General features: G+C 42.6%; 2 protein-coding genes across 7 annotated transcripts in view; one reads left to right on the top strand and one right to left on the bottom strand.

The window, feature by feature from the left end:
- Nucleotides 1-14878, top strand: part of AIDA (axin interactor, dorsalization associated) — a 30619-nt gene extending 15741 nt beyond the window's left edge. Inside the window, exons 5-11 of one of the 3 annotated variants that reach the window (XM_074863782.1) lie at nucleotides 2942-3005; nucleotides 3456-3562; nucleotides 5265-5276; nucleotides 7985-8107; nucleotides 10863-10985; nucleotides 11475-11592; nucleotides 12528-14878. In XM_074863782.1, the coding sequence (XP_074719883.1) occupies nucleotides 2942-3005; nucleotides 3456-3562; nucleotides 5265-5276; nucleotides 7985-8107; nucleotides 10863-10985; nucleotides 11475-11592; nucleotides 12528-12624 (644 nt within the window). In that variant the 3' untranslated portion in view covers nucleotides 12625-14878. The remainder of the gene's footprint in view (nucleotides 1-2941; nucleotides 3006-3455; nucleotides 3563-5264; nucleotides 5277-7984; nucleotides 8108-10862; nucleotides 10986-11474; nucleotides 11593-12527) is intronic. The other 2 variants (XM_074863783.1, XM_074863784.1) reach the window with 2 other exon arrangements.
- A 926-nt stretch (nucleotides 14879-15804) lies between these two features.
- MIA3 (MIA SH3 domain ER export factor 3) overlaps nucleotides 15805-20185 on the bottom strand; it is a 28023-nt gene continuing 23642 nt past the window's right edge. The window contains exons 19-29 of one of the 4 annotated variants that reach the window (XM_074863779.1): nucleotides 19732-19833; nucleotides 19574-19634; nucleotides 19415-19450; nucleotides 19256-19323; nucleotides 18877-18974; nucleotides 18634-18765; nucleotides 18358-18426; nucleotides 18155-18231; nucleotides 17940-18011; nucleotides 17128-17284; nucleotides 15805-16722 (exon numbers count right to left, since the gene is read on the bottom strand). In XM_074863779.1, coding sequence (XP_074719880.1) covers nucleotides 16379-16722; nucleotides 17128-17284; nucleotides 17940-18011; nucleotides 18155-18231; nucleotides 18358-18426; nucleotides 18634-18765; nucleotides 18877-18974; nucleotides 19256-19323; nucleotides 19415-19450; nucleotides 19574-19634; nucleotides 19732-19833 — 1216 coding nt within the window. In that variant the 3' untranslated portion in view covers nucleotides 15805-16378. Of the gene's footprint in view, nucleotides 16723-16975; nucleotides 17285-17939; nucleotides 18012-18154; nucleotides 18232-18357; nucleotides 18427-18633; nucleotides 18766-18876; nucleotides 18975-19255; nucleotides 19324-19414; nucleotides 19451-19573; nucleotides 19635-19731; nucleotides 19834-20185 lie in introns of all 4 variants that reach the window. The other 3 variants (XR_012628269.1, XM_074863780.1, XM_074863781.1) reach the window with 3 other exon arrangements.

Genomic DNA, 20185 nt, shown 5'->3' with positions numbered 1-20185 from the left:
CATCTTGTGTGCCTCTGTGTGTGTGTGATAATTCTAGCCACTAAGCAACTAGTTTCAAACCCAGTGTATATGTATTATAAGAGAAGTAGATACTGGTGTGTACTGGGGAGCTTGGTATCGGAATTATTTTGTTTTGTCTATTTAAAAAAAAAGAGTCAGTACAGGTATCATAGGCTGTCACTAAGAATCAAAATGAACAGTGGTCTTTACCAAGTTAGCGTGTACTGGTCTTACAGCTCATGTTTATAATTCCTTTTGAAATCTCGAGAAAGAGCCAACTGCTGATAAAATCAATGTGATATTGTCCAATGTCACAAAAGAAAAGGCAGCTTCTGCACGAGACTCTGCAGAACAGTATTTTAAGATTTCTGTTGAAAAAGCAACACAAAGGGAGGCCACGATGCTAGGATCTGCCTATTAGTTATACACATGGAGAACTTTGAGTTGTGTTCTCAGCGGTGGTATTACAGAGGGGAAGTGCTCTTTCTCCCAGAGGCAATATGTGTTTTTAAAAACAAAACCCACAAAAGCCCAAACCAACCTCTTAAAGCTTGGGTGTCTTAAACAGTATTGCAAGGGAGATTCCTGTTCTTTGTAACCTAATGTTTTTTTCTGTGATCTGGTTATTTTTATTTAAATCAAGTGAAACTTCCACTTGTGATAGATGTAAAAAGGATTCTCCTCTTCCTCAAAGGATGATTGTTGCATTGCTGTTTTACTGCTTTGCTTTTTCTTAGTGACTTTAAGTATTTCACCAGGCTGAGTGCTGTACATCCACTTCTGATGTTTAAAGGAGCAGTTTAGTAAATCGTTGTATTACAACTTGCAAAATTATTTGCTACTGCTGATGAGACAGAGTTTCAACTTTTTATAAACTTGATCCACAGCTTTCAGCTGCAAAAGGCAAGAGGTTCTGGATCATGTTTCCCGAAGTGTTTCTGAGCTAGACATTCAGCATCACCCTTGTTACCAACACCGCCAGGACGCCTGAAAGCAGCGTACTCCCGTGGGCAGCTCTGGTACCACCGCCCGTGTGCGTGGCTGCAGGAGGGTGTATGCTCAGCTCTGTCTCCAGGCAGCATCGAGATTTTAGGCGCTGTAAAACCGTTTCCCTTTTTCCTGTGCTGTATCAGTGGAGTATTTTGTGCCCTCTAGTGACGACTGAGATCTCTTACTAGAAGGTTTTTTTCAGGGGATGTTCAGTCATGTAGTGAGAGAAACTGGTTTCTGGGAAGAGGGGAATCTAGTGCTTACCAACTTTTGGTGGATAGGAGGAGAACTGCTGTAATTTCTGTTGCTTCTGTATAACATGTCTATGACTGTAAGAGATCTTGCTTTACTGAGATTTTTCTGCCTGGGGCAGTTTCACTTTCTGTCTCTGGTATGATGCAGCTCTCGAAGAGCTGGGGAATTCTGAGTGTGATAAAAATCCCCTTCTTTTCCTGAACCTCAGCTGCTTTTCTCTTGGGAGGTGGCTGTGATTCTTCGCCACCATGGTGAGATCTGCGTTAGTGATCCCTCGGAGCAGAAGTCTTTGGAGGGAGAGAGACTTGGCACCAGTTTTGTCTGTCACATCTCTGACTGAAGGCAACTTAAAGCTTTTTATGTATCTCTATATTGTGTCCAGCTGGAATCAGACAGTACCTAATGTCTCAGGTGGTGGTACAAAAATCTGGAAAAAAAATCAGAATGAGCAAAGACTGGAAAGATTTTTTTTGGGTTCTTTATAGTTTCCCTGGGGGATTCTTTATTAATTGTAGCATTCGTGTGGTGCCTGTAAGCTAATGGTGGAGCTCATGCTGAGTGATGTGAATATGAAGACAGACAGGGAAGCTTCCCTACACTGGCTTAATTGAAGTGCACAGAGGGGCCTGGCAGCGATTCCTTAAACATAACCGGTACTTAAGTACCTCTGGGTATTTGTGTCATCTTAACATTGTTTTAAAACAGTTTTGTTCTCATTCAGTAGTCCTAAGGGGGATTTCTAGTGCTCTGAGAGGTCTTATTGCAAAGTGAGGCTCAGTGAGAGGACTCGGTTTTTCTACCTCCTCTCCCCCTACCCAGTCTGGGATACTCATTGTCTGGTGGGAGAGTGCTTCTCCCTGCAGGTGTTCTCATGTCAATTTTTAGGCCCTTTAGCCATCATGAAATGCTTATTTCTTTCACATGCTTTTGGAAGTTTTGCTTTTACTGGTAAATGTTTTTGGAAATAACAGCTGAAGTTGTAATTACTAAAACTTGAGTAAGCTTCTAATACAAATGGCAAAGCCATTCTCCACCGAATGCTGGAGAGTATAGTCAGTGTCTCTAGGGCTTGATGCTCAGATGTTGTACTGTGTCTCTTCTGAATTTTGCCAATCTGCCCAGACATCTGAGGGTAGAAAAACAAACAAACAAAACCCCAACACCACCAAAATAAAACCCCCAAAACACATGCATGAAGAAGTAAGAAATATCAACTATGTGTTACCAGCATGCTTGGACTCCCACAGTGTCTCTCTGAATGTGCAGCCTACCTGTGTGCTTAAGTGTGTCAGTTCTGGAGACTTTGGTCTGTTTGGAGCTGATGCCAGTAACAGCACCACCCTCCTTTCAATAGCCACCAAAGAGCCTGTGGAGCCTGTGGCTTTCTCTCAGGATGCTTTTGGTTATTGCTGTGTGTATCTTCCCTGTCTATGTAAGTGTGGTGGTGATTATGTATGGAGTTGCAGTTAGCCTGTATGAATGTTACAGTGATATAGCTCTGATCAGGACTGTACTGGTGTTTAAGATATGAGAGAAGTGTGGGGTGGGGTTTTTTTGTACAATCTGATTTATTTTTTAACTACTATTATTTGTGTGTGTGAAGATGCTGTGAGAATGGACATAGCTGTGCAAAGCAGTAGAATTAATGCTTGTTTATGGATATGGATTCTTATTTTTTTTTCTCCCCTCTCTGCAGTCTTAAAGAATATCCTCACTTACAATAAGGAGTTCCCCTTTGATGTTCAGCCTGTCCCACTCAGGTAAGAGAAAACTGGGTCACTTCGTGTACAGTTGTGTATCTGAAAGGGAGCATAGCCTGGGACCTGGTGTACGTCTGAAACACTAGAATTTCTAGAGCCACCTACTTGCTGTACTGCTTTGGGTAACCTGGTTAATAAGAGTATTTTGAATTCTGTTTGTCTAGGTACCACTAAAAATCAAGTCCATGCTTTTGGTAAAGTCAGGACTTGGTACATCCCTACATCTCTCCGAAATTGCCAGTATTGTCTCTTGGTTTTAGACTCTATGCTTTCTGTTGGGCTGAGCTCCTGCAATCTCTGTTAGAGTCTGTAGGTACAGGTAGTAGTTCATAACAAGTATGAAATTACTAAAGGATCTTGCCCCTGCTCTATATTTAGATGTTGAATTGTGAGTTGAAAGCCAGATGATGAATAATCTTTGGTCTCATTCTTCTTTCTTGTGTTTTACAGGAAGATTTTAGCACCTGGAGAAGAGGAACACTTGGAGTTTGAGGAGGATGATGAGGAAGGAGGAGCTGGAGCAGGGTCTCCAGACTCTTTTCCTGCTAGAGTTCCAGGTAGGGGCACTAGCCTTCTCATGCCAGCCTATGTAGCACGTGTAAGTTGTATCTCTGAGAAGCCCCCTTCTCCACCTGTGATTTGAAAAGTTTGGGTGAGGAGCAACAGGCTAATGGAAACTCTGATGCTGTGTTGGAGAACCACAAAGGTGGCCAGTGGACTTTTTTTCTCAGCAAACAGTGTCTTACTGTGAAACAGTTGTATGGATAACCTGTGAGGGTGGTACCATCTTCCTCAAATAACTAGCCTTTATTCCTTGTTCAAACTTAGTATTTTCATTCCTGCACTTTCTTCACCATTCTGTGTGAAGTGTTTCAAATGCATTCAAATGTAAATTGTGGTAATGTGTCTTCTACAACATCATGCTAGAGATGTGATAAGCTGTTGCTGATTATTTTTGTGTTGCATAGTCTGGTGAGACAATGGCTTAGGCTAAAGCCAAGCTCTGAGAGGATAAAGAGGGGTAGCTTTGGTTTTGATAGCTTAAATCCTTGTGCATGTGAAAGCAACTGTAGAACTGAATATACCTACAGATTCTAGAGAAGGTCTTCCTGTAATTTCAGCTTTTGACAATTTACTGAGTAAAGGATTAGGATGTTCTAACAGAGGTTCTTTTGGTTCCTGGTGTAGTTTCTTTGCAGAAGAAACAAGTTTCTAGTTTCAGAGCAGGTTGGCAAACTTCATATTTCAGGAAGGCGATAACAAGTAGGGAAACTACTGGAATTACAGTCAAAAGAGCTGGGGTGTTGCATTACTTCCGCCTGGAGAAAACACGTCTCTGTCCTTAGATTTGAGCCAATGCATGCTACTGAAATCATCCCTACAGGCCACACTGATGTAGATACGCACAGTCTATAGTTGTTTATGCTAAGCTCATGAATAGGCTATAATGTATTGTGATATTTTACTGCTGAAGTTTACTATTTTGATCCTTGTTATTCACTATGATAAATCCATTTATGAAGATGCATTCTGTCTGTCCAAAGTACAGCAGAGAGACTTTAAGTAGCTTTTGGTGTGGTGGTGAATCAATAAGGCTGTGACCATTGCCATAGTGCCAACAGTTGCCTCTGTGCAACCCATTAGAGCTGTAGAAATTGTGTATGTGCCTGAGAAAGAATCTGTGTTGACGGTAGACAGATGAAGTTTACAGTTAAGTCATTTTCAAAGAAGTGGGGTAGCCAAATCAGAAAGAGGAGAGGTTTGGTGCATATGCTTTCTTACAGAATTGTTCCTCAGTAAGACTATGCTTTTAAGAGGTGGTGAGAGCAACTCCTGAACTTAATGATATTTTACCTTGTCATCTACTTAATAAATTGCATATCTGACTTTAACGCAAAAAAAAATCAGAAAACTTTCCCGTAGCTACAATAATCTAAACCCCTAAGGCGGTTTTGTACTGCTTGAGCACAGATCTTGTTCCCACTGAATGTTAGTGTGGTGTTTCTTACCTGATTTGGGGGTTGGTCTGTTGCTCTTCTCTGGGTGATGAGGCTTAAGCCAAAGCAGTTTGCAGCCTTCTGGAGTGAGCCTTATAAGTAAAGTGGACTTTCCATATTGAATGGATAGAACTGTGTTGCACTCTTTGCTTCTATATGCCTTTAATCCATAGTGCCTAACTGTATTGTCTAACTGATCATGGTCTTGTCTTCTACATGCATGGCTTCATCGTTATCACATTGCACCATTCATCTAACCCAGGAGCCAATGAAGGTATGATAACCTTTTAGTATATACAATTATTTCTTTGATCATATTCATGTAGTTGCGATGTTTTTCATTCAGCTCTTAGTTTCAACCTTCAAAATACAGTTTTTGGTAACAATCATAGTACTAGGCATCTGTGTGTGGACCTTCATTTGCCTTCAGTACTGGAAAAAGGGGAGGTCGTATTTGGTGACGCACCTTACATAGCTCTCTAGAAGTCCTGCTGTGCTAAATAAAGACATTCTGACTTGCAGTGTAGCCAAAGGTAGGTGTAGCTATATTTTCTTTAGTGGAATACACATTTTATGGGAAATCTTACACAAAAAGTACTTATGTAGTTAGACTTCTGTGCTGTATGGAGCTGAACTGACCAATGGCTTGCTGTCTCTAACAGCAAAGGTTTCCTGCCTTTCTTCTGGTTATATAATTCTTTATTCCAGTGCTGTACGGGCAGTGGATTCTTCTGTGAACCATTTCCATTTGTGAACACAGCAGGAGACTTGTCAATTTTTCCCCTTTCTCTGAATCAGGGTTTGAGAACAGAGAGACTGAATGCCGGTGTCTTGGTGGCAGTGAGCTGTTGGGTTGGCTCACCTTTGTGTATCTGAAATGCATTTGTAGGAGGACACTTATTTCATTTGTAGATGTTCCATTCCCCCTCTGACACTTGTGGTTGTCTGAAATGTCTGACAGTTTTCTCGTGAAAAGCCTCAGTGTGAGCCTGCTGAAATCTGACAGGCCCTGGCCATGGTGGCAGCCTGGCAGTGTGATGCCCAGCCCTAGGAAAGTTACACCATAGAAGAGGGTACCATCAGCTAATGACTGCCATCTGAAATGACTACAGAGGCTTCAGCAAAAGACCTGCTTGGGTGGTTGTGGCTCACATGAGACAGCTTAGTCAGCTGCTTTAGTCCGTTGCTGGCTTGGCTGTTCCTCCTGAGGCAGAAAGGAAGCCGTGTTCCTTGGAGACCATCTGTCCTACGGTTCTCTTATCTTCTGGAAGTGAGCTTGACTTTTCTGTTCATTGCAACTCTTCAATTTCGCACATTCTGGAAAGCATTTTTCAAGAACAGAATAATTTTTCTTGAGCCACTAACTTTATAATAAATGCCAGTCTGATGCATCTTTTGGGTGATTTTTCTGTCAGGTGTCCCATCACTTAGTCCCTTTGAGTGATGGATAGGAAAACTGAAGGATACAGCTGTTCTTGGCTCTTGGGGGGGGTGACATTGCTTTTAGGAGACAAGTGAAAGACGGCAGAGCAAAGTTTTGTGCCAAAGAAAAGACCGGCTTGCTTCTACCTTCATTTAGATTGAAAGAACTACTCTGTCTTTGAACATCTATTCAAGAGAGACAGCAAGATTAGCTAGAGTGTGTATGTTCCTTTGCAGAAATGGGTGTGCTCTAATAAGTTTGCTTTTTAACGTTTCTCATACTGTAGTCAGAAGCCTGTCCCATTACTTCAGAATGGTGGGATATGTTGTGAAGGGTCTGTGGACACAGTACCTTGGAGGTCATGAGTCTGCTAGCAGCCAGGACAGGAAATACAGAAATGTACAGCATCACAGATGTGAATTCAAGTCTTACTGACGATACTGAAAGAGGGACTGGGTGTGGGAATGCTCATAAAATCTAGAATACATGGTCTCTTGCAAAGCCAGTCTCTCTAATAAGATTAAAAACGTAGTTCTCCAGCTCCTCAAGCGGATCGAGAGGAAAAAAAAGTATCAAGTAAAACCTGTATTGGACTTGTCAAAGGAAACTATTTTGTTTAGATCTCAAGCCTTCAGATATTTTTTTTTAATTAGAAAACAAAAACTTTAAATCAAACTTGATCATGGGTGAAAGCATTTTCTGTCTTGGTGCTTATTCATCTAATAGTGGAGAGAGGCTTGAAGCCTGCCAGTTTTTGCTAAAATCAGCATGAAGAAACCTACTCCATTGTTGACGACAATCTCATGGCTTTTAGTGAGTTTGAACGGTTTGGATTTCTTGCCAGCTGCACTGTCTTCCTCAGCACTGCGAGGATTCATTTACTCTGACCACGAAGTTTCAATGCTAAATGTTCTTGATGCAGAGCTGAGAACTCCTTCCTTAAGGCAGAAGGGAACTTGGGGGATGCAAACACTTTTTTTTCTTCTTTTTTTTTTTTCTTTTTTCCTTGAAGTAGAGGCTAGTAGAATTTAAATAATTAAGAATCTCTTTTCTGGTTCCCTTTATGACCAGTGGGATTTGCAACAATGCCATTTTCTTCCTTGTTCTCCCAGTCTAGATGTTGAACATGAAGCCAAGTCATGTTCAGTGGGGTGGGACTCCTGATTAAGTATCTGAACTTCCTGCAACTGCAGATTGAATCCAGCCTCCCCAATTTAATCCTTAAAAATTATAAAAGTGAGTTCCATGAATGAATTACTCTGCATGAGAGCAAGAAAGAACACTTTAAACAAAGCTCCTCTCTGTTCTTACAGCATTAGTTTTTTATGAATTCATTTGACTTGAGGCAGTCCTGGGGTTTTTTGGTGTGGGCTTTGAAATCTGTCAGACGGTGTTGTGTGTACACACAGACTTGCCCATCATGCTGTGTACTATTGGGATATGAATCCTTGGGCTTTGAACCCTGTAAGAACAGCATCTTCCATAAGAGATGATGGGATAAGCAAGGCCTCTGCTGTAAGATGACACAAAGGGTTAATAATATGCTTTACTCTTTCCAGGTACTTTATTACCCAGATTGCCATCTGAACCCGGGATGACATTACTCACCATCAACATAGAGAAAATTGGTCTGAAAGATGCTGGGCAGTGCATTGATCCTTACATCACAGTCAGTGTAAAGGGTAATGATTTCTGTTCCTGGCTCCTCATTTGGAGAGCGTGTTTTCTGAAAGCTGTATTGATTTTTTTTATTTTTTTTTCAACCTGCTGGGAAAAATAGTTGTTGTTACTTGCATTTTCTATTGTGGACTTTAGGCTTCTGCTTTAATAAAGGGTGGAAAAATTCTGTATTTTAGAGATACTAGGAGGTGAATCACTGCAGGAGACATGCTTATCTGTGCACTCTGGGGTGCCTTCCCCATGCTGGGAGCCGAGTATCAGTGACTTGGCAGGCTGTACTTCCCTATTCCGGCTTCTTCAGCTGACCCTTAAGTACAGATCTGTTCAGACTGCTTGTATTCTCCAACACATACTGGTCTCCGGGCTTTCTGGAGATGGTGAACCACAGCCTGCTGACTCCATTCTTGCCCTGTCATTAAACTAATTTTTTAGTAAAACAAAGATCATCTTACCAAGGCTTAAGGTTTAGAGGAATGGGTGAAGCTGGGAAGCAAAGCTTGCAAGTGAAATAAAATATAAAATATGTTTTAGCCTTGGCAGTGAAATATTTCAGCCAAAGCCTGGTGGGCTAACAGCCTCCCCCTCTGAGAGCCTCCATGAATCTGGAAGAACCTCTCTCTGTCCAGGATAGGCAACATTAGGATTTCTCACAGATGACAGCATAGTTGATGTCTTTTGCTTGAGGCTGAGATTTTTGGTATTTAGACTCTTTCTAGTGGGAGCATCTGCCTCTTCCCGATTTTGCATTTCTTAGCAGGAAGTCCCTGTAGTCAGAATTGCTTACCCTTAACCTGCCCTGCTTGACTTCTGCTTATCTTTACAATCTTTTGAGGTATATGACTTTTTTTTTGTTTGTCATATAAAAATCTGTAGCTGAGCCAACAGCCTCTAGTTATTTTCAGTTGTGATAGCAGCCTTATATGTGTCCTCTTTAGATGTGCTATGGATACCAAACATAGGGACGAAATACTTGAGATGTGTGATCAGGTGCTTCCTCCACCAGACAAGTTCTTTGGCAGAAGTAAGGATCACAGTAGTGAATGGGACTTGAATCCCAGTGATATTCTCAAGTGTTACCTGCCAAGATACATAGATAGAAAGTTTCATCTAATTCCACTTCCTCTGATTTTTTTTTTTCAACGGTGAAACCTTCCACTTCTCTCTGGACCTTTGAGGAGTCACCTGGTTGGGGTGGAAGCCAGAACATCGATTTTGCCTTCCCCAGCTGATACAACTGCCTCTTTGTGTTTTCAGTCTTGGAAACGTGCAGTATTTCTTTGTTTATGGTGTTGCCTTAGGTTTGCAGCATTATTTTTATATTGTATAACTGTTCTTCGGGCTCCATTTCTCTAGTCACTTGTGGATCTTTCTTTGCCTCTAGTATGCCAGAAAGCAGAGGGATGGATGACTTCAGTGGTGGGGCTAGCTGGGTAGATGTGGGTTTAATCAAATTTAATTCTTTCATGCTGAGTTTCTCTTGGCCAACAGGAAAATACCACCCCAACGGGGTTCTAACATTGGATCCTGGAACTTCTCAGAACTTGTAAAGCAAACATTTGTTGTTTCTTGCCACTGAAGTGTTTGTCTTAACTTATTACGTATTATTAAAACTGTTGCTTGCCTTCAGAGCTAGCTCTCACTTCCTTTCTGGAGCCAAGGGAGACTGTATATTGCTGGGCTTGCTTTCCTGACAAGGCTTTCTGTTAACATGTGGTGCTCTATTTGCAAGCTCCTATAAATGGTGACTGCCAACTAACGATGTAGAAAATAGTATCAAAAAGTGTGTGTGGGGGGGCGGGCTATCACCTAGTCTCCTAATGGTGTCTTTTTATACTTTATTTGTCAAGATTTTTGGTGAGGAAAAGTAATTCTGAAAAGCCATTTTGTCCCTGCTAGGAGTCTGAAGGCGCTTAATAGCTGTTTTTTGGTTCTGTACCAGGCTGCTCTTCTGCAGGTTTGGAGGGAGGTTTGTTCCTGATGCAACATTGGTGGTCCCAGCCCACTCCCTGGATGAAGGGCATCAGTGGTGCTCTGGGGGCCCAGCCTCAGCCTGTACCCCAGGCACAATGCACGTGCTCTGTACTTGTAATCTTGGCCATGTGGTTAGGAACTTTGCTCCACCTGAGGGAAAGGGATCAGTAATGAGAGGAGAAGGAGCAAGAGGACAAATGTACTTGTGTAAACAGCGGAGGCTTTAGTGAGAAACAATATCATCTGCGGTGGCCGGTGCTGAGAGCTGGAGTCAAACCCATGGCCCCACCATGCCTCTGCCTGTGGGAAAAACAAGAATAATGATGCATGTTGAGGCTAGGCATCAGAGCAGGGCATAGAGCAAAGCTTGTATAAGCCGTGCCAGCTGTGCCCCGCAGAGCCTGTGTGGAGGGCAGCCTTCGGTGCGTATCCCATTCTGCCGGTTCAGCTGAAGGGCTGAAGCCCTGCTGGAGTCTTGCTTGCAGAGGGAATGGAATCCTTTGCTGGCAGCACAAAGAAATGTGCTTTTAAAAATAAAAAGAAGGATAATTCCAAATTTTCATCTTAAATAATGTCAGAACTTTACCTACGTTCATGTTGCAATCCAAAAGAAAATGCACTGACTGTGAAGGGGCACAATTGCCCCTTTTTTTTGAGTTTAGGGGAAAAATCCAGGTGCACATTAACTTTTTGCAGCAGTATTAGGAGTGATTCATAAATCTCTTGAAGCAGGACCTTTAAAGTCTGAGAAGCTTCAGCCGTTCTCATGCTGTTTCTTTCCTGCAGATTTGAATGGGATAGATCTGACTCCTGTACAAGATACTCCTGTGGCTTTGAGGAAGGAGGACACATATGTCCATTTTAATGTGGACATTGAGATTCAGAAACACATTGAAAAACTAACAAAAGGTATGTAGTATCAGAAACCTGAAACGGGGCCCAGGAGCTTTGAAAGTGTAGACATTGGGCTGCTCCTGATCTAATAAACAGGCTGTGCCTGAGCTGCTGCTGCAGGGCTCAAGATCCAGACGAGGATAAAAATAGACCTTTGCATCCTGTCTCTTTCAAATCGGTCATTGTGATGAGTTGCAGACAAGAGAGGAATGAAAAGAGAGAAAAATGCAGCAGTCTGCTCTACCACACAGGTATTGAGCTGCTTTATCACCTTCTTAGTCATTGGACAGACTGTTACCTGGCTGTGAATAAATGAGTGAAGAGTACAAGCTGTTGTGAGTGTGGTGAGCATTGTAAGGACACGGTATAGCTTTTTAAGTAAATAACAGAAGCGTTGGAGATAATTCCCTCCAACGCATGTAGAGCATCTTAATGGCAGATAAGTTTTCAGATAACTCTTGGCCATAATTGCTAACTTTTCTATTAAACCATTTTCCACTCTAGGTGCAGCTATTTTCTTTGAATTCAAACACTACAAGCCTAAGAAAAGGTTTACTAGCACCAAGTGCTTTGCTTTCATGGAGATGGATGAAATTAAACCTGGGGCAATTGTTATAGAACTGTAAGTGACTTGCAATTATAGATGCCAATGACAGAGGAAATGAACTAGACTTCAGTTATGATGTGTAGCTTGGTGCAGCAAGGAAAGCTTCTTCGACTCATTAGATTGACTTTCATAAGGAATATTCTATTTTTTTATAAAGAAAGGAAGATAAAAATGCTTTTTGGCAAATAAAATGGCTAGAGACCCTTGTCTAAAACTAGACTATTTCCAAATAAAATGCTGGTGTTTGTAACTAAATTTTGTATGAAGTTAACAAATTCTGTATGGGAGATTTTAATTTTTACCTTAGCTTGAGTGTCAGATCAGCTGTATTTAAAAAAAAAAAAAATCAATTCTTTTGGTACCAAACTTCTGTAAAGAAGTCTGATTTGAGACATGGGATACCAATTTGCAACTGAATTTTATGAACACTTCAAAGCACTGTTGGGTGGTTGTGTTTTTTCCCATTCTAAGTGTACAAAGAAATAGGTGAAGCCATCATGCTGCAGTGGTTATGATGTGCATCCTACCCTTACGGTGTAGCTGAAGGTCTGAGCGAGGTTTTTGAGGGCTTTTTTCAGGAAGAGGGTGAACCTTGCAATTCTGGGCCTCTCTAGGAAGAGTGCTTAGTCTGAGCGAACTGGAGTACTTCTGAAGTACTAACTGATACTGCAGCTCCTACACTCCAGAGTAATTATATTGGGAATCCTCTTTACAAAAACCTTACATTCATTTAAAAATTGAAAACTTGTTGTTAAAATACTAATCCAGAGAAAATACTGGTTTGAGTTTCCTCCTGTAAATGTACTCATTATTGTTGCTTCCAGTAAGTCTTGTCAGATGTGTTTAAAGATTACAGTAATAAGATCTGTACAGGACAAGCTTTCTAGTATGCTTTCATCTTCCTGTGCAGCCATTAGCCCTTGGATTAACTTACTTTCTTGTGGTTACAGGTACAAAAAACCCACTGACTTTAAAAGGAAGAAATTGCAACTGTTGACCAAGAAACCACTTTACCTTCACCTCCATCAAACATTGCACAAGGAATGACCCTAGTTGTGAGACTTCTGTGAACTGAACCACAAGTCGCGGTAGCTGTGTGTAGTAGCCTTAGCCTTCGAGGGGCAGGAACACGACTGTATTCATGCCAGTAGGTCAGCCGGGACCATCACACACTGCACAGCACTACTTCAGGGTCAGAGGCAAGCCTACCACCCACGTGCAAGATTTTTTCAGTACCTTCCACATGCAGGTTTTTCTGAGAGCCCTGAAATACGTTGACTGCTTTTCCTAATTTTGCTGTTCATCACTTTTTATCTTAACCATTATTATCCTTTTGCCTCAAACTCCATCCAAGGATGGAGACTGCCCCTTTGCCGAACCTGTAGCAATAAAGATGTGGCAGGTCTACTAACTGTTTACACTTGCTGTGCTATTGTAGTTCCTCTCATCTGCATTTTGGAGTCCTCTGTAGCGGGCTGGGTGGCAATAGACTGTGAGGAAGATGTGGTGGGGCAGGAAGGAGCTTGAGGTACTGCAGGTGACTTGAAGTGAGGGAGAGGGGGGTGCTGGGTCAAGCGGGGTGGCCACAGAAGGGCTCCTCAGCTGATCTGCTTTGGTTGGGCCAGGAGGAAGACAACTGCAGATGAGAACACCGAACTATGATTTTAACAGCCTTGCCTGATCCACTCCTACTGAGTTTTAGATACATGTTACAACCCTTTAAATCACCATCACTCCCTAATAGAGCTAATTTTTCTGTATCTTGTCACAGAGTGATTTGCAAAGGTGGGCAGGGGAGGGAGAGGGGCTTTCTCCAGTGCTTCACCCTGGTGGTGGTGGGTGTTTCACCACGTCAGTGACAGCAGGACAGGCCCTTCAGTGTTCAAGTGTCAATTTTCCAGAGCTTTTGATAAAGTAGATCTGGCTAGCAGGTTGACCCACCTTTTACATGAAACTGCTGTTCTTACGGAAACTGATTGTATGCAGTTTTCTGCATATTTTGTGCAAGTCTGGAAACTTACTCTAAAAATTACCTTTTTATGTAAGTAGATAGGATTATCATTTATTTTCTATATTTTTGATTTGGTGTGTAATAAGCTGCAGGACATTGGCTTATTATGACACACTTGCATTCACCTTTTGACCTAATAAAGGGACAGAAGTAGAACCCAGTCAAATCTTTCCTATGTTTGTGTGGATATTTAATACAATGCTTTAAGGTTTGATATGCTTCTTTCATATCTAACTAGTGCCTAAATACTCTGCTATGCTAACAGAAGACCCAGCTCCCAAAATAGTGCCAAATACTAGGTTTATTTTAAACAGTCTTGATGCAGATGTATCACCAGTTCCCCTTTTCTGTCATGTAACCCCAAATTGTTACATTATGCTTTAATGGAAGGGATGTTACTTTTCCTCATGATATTTGTCTGTCTAGAGGCAGGTGTTCAGCATTTTTGGCTTTACCATATTGATTAGGATAAAAAGCTATTTTTGAATGTCCTAATCTTCTTGCCTTCCCTCTGTTCTGGTATAACTAGGGGTGATATTATTTTGGTGATATGATGAAAGTCTGCAACACTTCCTCACATTTCACTGGGGGGGGAAAAAAAGTGCAATTAAATTTTTCTGTGTGTGGGTCTTTACCCATGGTATTACATCTGATACACTGAATATCAAACCCTGAAAAGATTTCCCTCTGTGTTCTGGAAATACTGCTGAATGCAGCATTCGGGGTACCAGATGAAAGGATACATGCATTCTTAGAAAATAAAAAATCATCCTTTGAACTCTGTAAAAGGATGAAGCACAGCTTGGGTCTACAGCTGCAAGTAAATCCAAGCTTGGCAGGTCGCTGTGTTACCTGCCCGCGTTCCCCGGCTGGCTCAGGTCTGCCCCCGCAGGGCCCATCCCAGGGCTCTGTCCCGGCGCTGTCCCCGCCGTGCTGGCTGCGCTCAGGTGTGTCCCCTGCACCCCGCCCAGCTCTGGGGCAGGTGGGAGAGGAGACACTAAACACGGCGAAGCTTGGTGCTGGGGCAGGAGAGAGCCCGAGCCTGGCGAACCCGCCTTTCAGACAGACACGACTGTCCAGCGGTGTGCGTGGCCTCAGCCACAACTCTCCCCCTTTCAGCTGCTTCCCCTGACTCGTCCCCAGCTTGTAGCTGTCTGTATTAACTCCAGTTATATGACATGTCAACTTGGAAGTATTTTTGTTAAATACACAGTAGAGCTTTGTATTTAACTAATTGTGAATTAATGTCTGTAGAGTGTGAAATACCATTTTTAAAGTTGCTTCTATCCTTTGTGTTTTTTCTGTGAACTGACTGAAAGGACTACTACTCCTCACAACACAAGCTCTTGTATTGTCTTATGCTTTAGTGATGTTCTGTCTTCTCTTTCATCTAACATCTAAGGCTTATACATGTACTGCAAGAATGTAACACCCAGACAGCAAGTCTAATGGCTGCTTGTACTCCAGCAGTAAAGCTGTAATGGCCTTTCAGGAGGGTTTTTTATTCTTCCTAGTCGTTTTCCCTTTTTTTTCCCCCTCCCTAAGACTTACCTTTGTCTGGAAAACCTTAGTGTCTAGGTAAGTAAGGGGCCTGCAATGCCAAATACTACATGCTCATCCTTGTACTAAACACGTACATTCAGGGACTTCCTTGAACATGTACAAAGGGAGGGTGTGTTTTTAAAGCTGTTCCATGTATGCAAACAGATTTAAAGCAATAGGGGTTGATATGGTTTACATGCACCCACTCCACTTTATGGAAAACTACTTTTTTAACTTAAGTAAGAGATAAGGCTGTAAAAATACAACCTTAGTGCTAAGGAAGCTGAATTGGTCTTAAATACCAAGTTTAAAACCTTGCTTAATGCTGGAAGCCAATCTCAGAAGCAGAAAGCGATTAGGAAATCTCTTAGTTTCTAGAATCCTGGAGCGTTCACCTCTATTTCCAAGCTATCTGCGCAACTTCATGGAGGTTTCCAGCTCAGTACTGCCCTCCAGCTGAGGAGGGCTGTCTCCCCCATGGTCCTAGTTACGTGAAGCAGGTCCACAGCATGCTGGGCTAGCTCAGTGTAAGGGTAACACCATCATTACCTTGCAGCAGCAGCAGTTTTTCAGCCTTGATTTGGTTCTTGAACTTGGTCACAGCTGTGGCATTCTCCAGTTAAATTACTGAACCAATGTCCTTCCTGAACAAAAAATGGCACTGAAACAAAGCCTTCAGGGTTTAGCAAAAGGAATTTTGCTTTTTATTATAACCTTCCTTTGAATACAGTGTCATTTGTGCTTCTGATCTCTGACCAGGCATCTTTTTTAAAAAAGCAAACAAAAACCAAACCACCTCACAGTCCTCATGTAAACCCCTGGCCTACAATAACTGCAGCTTAATGATGTGATGGAGAAGGCAGGTAGGATAGCGTTTTACTTAAAAATTATTTCCACAGGAAATGATTTGATTTACATTTTTCACGGAATTAGTTCATTCACCAACTGGTTACAGAGGCTACATTTAATTAAAACTAGCCACACAGGTACTTCCTTTCTATTGCACGTTTAGAGTAGGTTCAAGTCCCATCACAAAACGGTTCTTGCAGCCCAAGAGGATGGATGAGTTTAAGGTGATCATAAATGCACATAAGACGTCTGTAGCAATTGGATAAAAATTAATCCTGCAAAAGCTGAAATATACTGAAATGAGACAAATGGCTTCGTGTAGAGAGCCATTTCCTAAAATCCTGACCGCTGGAAGCGTGCTAGAGTCCATTCGGTTGAGCTGCTGACCCAAGGCTGCAGTCAGGGTTTCTGCGCGGGAGGCTGTGTGTAGTCCTTTGGGCTCGCCGGCGGGGGCGCGGGCACGGGCTGGGGGGGCCCTGCCGGGTAGTCTCTAGGTCCCGACGGCGGCAAGTCTCTGCTGGGAGAAGGTGTATAGTCTCTTGAAGCAGGTGGGGGTAGCCGAGGGCCCGGAGGATAATCTCTTGGGCCAGGAGGACCCAGGGGCCGAAAAGGAGGGTGCCCACGTCCGTAGCCTCTTGGATCTGGAGGAGGCGGTAGCGGGCCGGGAGGCAGATCTCTCATTCCTAAGGGTGGGCCAGGTAAGAAATCTCTTGCAGCTGGAGGTGGCAAGGGAGCACCACGAACTAGGAGGAGAGGAAAACATGGGAGTTAAACGGAATCTTGCTTTAGCCTAAACGGTGAAGCTCCTGACGCTTCACCTCGTTCCTCATTTCTTCCTTCTTTGGAGCAGCTCTGGGGTGGGTCACTGTCACATGCAGATTTTACAAGCCATGAATTATGTCCTAGTGACTTTTGGCTGCTGGTTTCCATTTTAGGCTAAACAAGGAAAAATACCTCCTTAATACCCCGGCATTAAGGAGCCTTGAAAAAACCCACCTGTGCAAGCTTACTGAGCAAGACAGCTGGACCCCATGAAGCGTGGGGCAGCCGCATGCTAATGGGTGGCAGAGCTCAGTCCCGCAGCAGGCTCTCCAGAAGCACAGTGGGGAAAAAAAGTTAAGTTTTAGCCGACGGCAATGCAACTGTACCTAGGGGCACAGGAAGAGGTCGAGGCCCGAAGTGCCCGCGGAGAGGAGCTGGTGACGGTCCGTAGCGAACAGGTGGCGGAGGCGGCGGCCCCATCACAGGGGAGGTCATGATGGGTGTCCCCGGGAAAGAAGGCGGGCCCTTGGGACTAGCATTAGCCTGTGCAGGATTAGGTTATACTTCAGTGTTACTCACTGCACCCCAAGCATTGGCAGTGCTGAACACCACAACCACTCACCCAAAGGCAAAGAGGTGAAAGAGGGAGGGGAAAAAAAAAAAGGGGGGGGGGAAAACACACCATCACAGACCCCAAGCCACATTAACCAAGTAGAAAATAGGGAAAGCTACTGCACCACCATTGTCCCTTCACCCAGAACACTGCCTGCACTACCTAGGAGTGAGTGCTTAGTGTGCCTTCTGAGACGACAAGTTTTCTTTAGCTAAAGCTATACTAGAAAAAAGTTCAATCCCTTCTGAAGTGTCCTCAGTGGACACCCCTTTGGTAAAGGGCCTGGCACCTTGAATTACATATGGAATTGTGCTTAAATACCACAGGTAAGTCAGCTTCTTAGGGTTACTGCTGTAGTCACTCCAAAGTGTTTGCCTGCAGTCCTTAACAAGAAAGATCTCATTTCCTCAATTCCATAAAAACCAGACAGCAACTGTTCATCATTAGAGAAACCTTTTGAGACAGAGGTATAAGCCCTTGGTTAGTTTTGCAGAGGATTTTGTTATTTAGCAGTTCAGAACACCAAGCCTGTTATTCCTCTCCATCAAAGCAGAGTAACACCACACCCAGCCTCTGAATACTCACTGTAGCTGGTTCAATAGATGAAGGTGAATCAGTAGTTACACAGAGGGCTTCAGACTCTTTGGGAGAGGGTTGCTTTTTTTTTTTTTTTGGACAGCAAGTAAGGATAGTGACAGGATATAGACAAGACAGAACATGATACAGTTAAAGAAGCAGCAGGAAGAACAGTGAATCATGTATTAGAAACGCTTCCTGAAGGTTGGGGTTCTTCAGCTTACCACTCCATCCATTGCTGTGGAAGGGGAGGTGGTTCTTGGCCCACTACTGATCAGGGATGCTACAGCAGGCCCGAGATCTGTAAAAAGAGCCACAAATACATGTCTTACCATGCTTGGGGTAAGGAACGGGGGTTTTAAATTACCTTTCTGAACTGAAAGAATATCTGAGTAAGTTGCAGTTGGGTGTAGGCCACGTAACTTACCAGGAACAGACATCCTTCCAGGTAACTCTGGTGGCCTTCGTGGAACAGGGGGGCCATCTACCACTGTACCTTAAAGGGAAGCAAGAACCCCAGAGATCCTAATCAATGTGGGCCTGAGCTATTTCTATTTAAAAAAACCAAACCACCACTCACCTATTTATTAATAAAGCAGGTATCAATATTCAACACTAACCCTCAAACCAAGATCAGACTTTAGCATTCTTGGGGTAGTAGCATGAGAGATAATTATCACAGAAGAGAAGCTTAACTGCTTACCAAATTCACCTCTCGAGCCTTCCCTTCGAGGAGCAGAAAGGGGCCGAGCGGGAACTTCTATCATCTGCGTGGGTGATGGATTTCCTCCACTCACAGGTGATGGGCCAAAAGAGCCATCTCTGCTTAAGGGCCCTATGCCAAAGAATTAAAAACACTTGACTGACTTCTCTACAATTTATCATAGCCTTATTTAGGATATACTGACTCAAAGACCAAAGTTCTGGGAGAAATAGCAGCATTTACCTCGTCGCGGTGGAACTTGGCGATCAGGTCTGCCTGGAGTTGGCTTTACAATTAATGGTCTTTGAAGCATGACAATTTTTTGGTTTACTTCTATTAATCTAATTTTAAAAAAATAAAGGTGTTTTTAGTATTCAAATAATACATGTGAGTTATATTTGTTATAATGTAACAAGGCAAACTGCATTGTAAAATATTACAGCTTTCACCAAGAGATCTTATTTTAACCATCAAAACAGTTTAACAGTAGTTTAAAGTTTGTAACTCAAATATGCACTGCACATCCTGAGCAAGCAGGCTAGCCGAGCACCTTGCGTCCTTTTCTCTCAAGCAACATGCATTGTGTTCAAAGAGCAATAAAAATGGTCTGTACTGTACTTACTTTTGTCTCAGGTTGGCTGCTTCTCTCTTTTCTTCAGCCAGAGCTCTCTCGGCAGAGCGGGCAATAAGCTATTAGGGAAAATTTTGCCAACTGCATTAACTGCACCAACCTGAAGTCAAATGCAAACAGTCTGCATCAGAAAAGGAAGACAACTCTTACCCAATTGTCATGTGCCTTTTTCTCATGAGCAGCAATCTGAGAAGAAAAGAAGTGTTTTAGTTTATTTTGTCCAACTACTAGTATTTCCAATAACTCAGTACAGAGTATTGGAATGGTGCAGTAAAAGGTGACACAATAACCAGCAAGCAAGAAGTTCACCTGGTTTTTGTAAGATCTCTCTGTTTTTTGCAATTCTTCTTCCATATCTTGGATCCTTTGCCTGTACAAAAGGAAAAAGAGGGGAAGGAGAGAAGTTTAAAGGAGTTTTCTTCAATAGCTGAAATAAAAGGAAAACAGTCTTCAAAAGCTGAAGTTACTTGTAAACTTTCACTTCCTCGATGGCCAGCACAGCTTTTTCATCTGCAGCAGACAATTTCTGCTCCTTCTCCTGACGCTCATACTCTTCCTGGGTTAGTTTTCTGCATAGGAAAAAAAAAAAAAAAAGCACCGTATATTCCACCATCCTACACCTGCTAACAACAGTGGTATCAGAATTTTAATAATGCGTGAGAATACAGAGAGAAAATAAAGAGGGGTTTTTTTAAAAAAAAGGTAAATACTGTCTTTTGAAACCAACAGACAAAGCCTTTATGTGTAAAACCTGAAAATTAAGGACGCAGAGTTGACTGGAAAGCTCTGTCAGCATCTAACAATTTGTCAGAATCTAACAGTTGCAGACAGTCCATCTCTTCAGATCCTCTAGTTTACTTCCCAATTCTACAGATGGTAATCCAGATTTACAAAGGTACAAACCAGGAAATATGCAAAACT

This window comes from Strix uralensis, chromosome 3 (genome assembly GCF_047716275.1).
Source record: "Strix uralensis isolate ZFMK-TIS-50842 chromosome 3, bStrUra1, whole genome shotgun sequence".
Classification (NCBI taxonomy): Eukaryota; Metazoa; Chordata; class Aves; order Strigiformes; family Strigidae; genus Strix; species Strix uralensis.
This window is presented reverse-complemented; position numbering and strand designations above follow the sequence as displayed.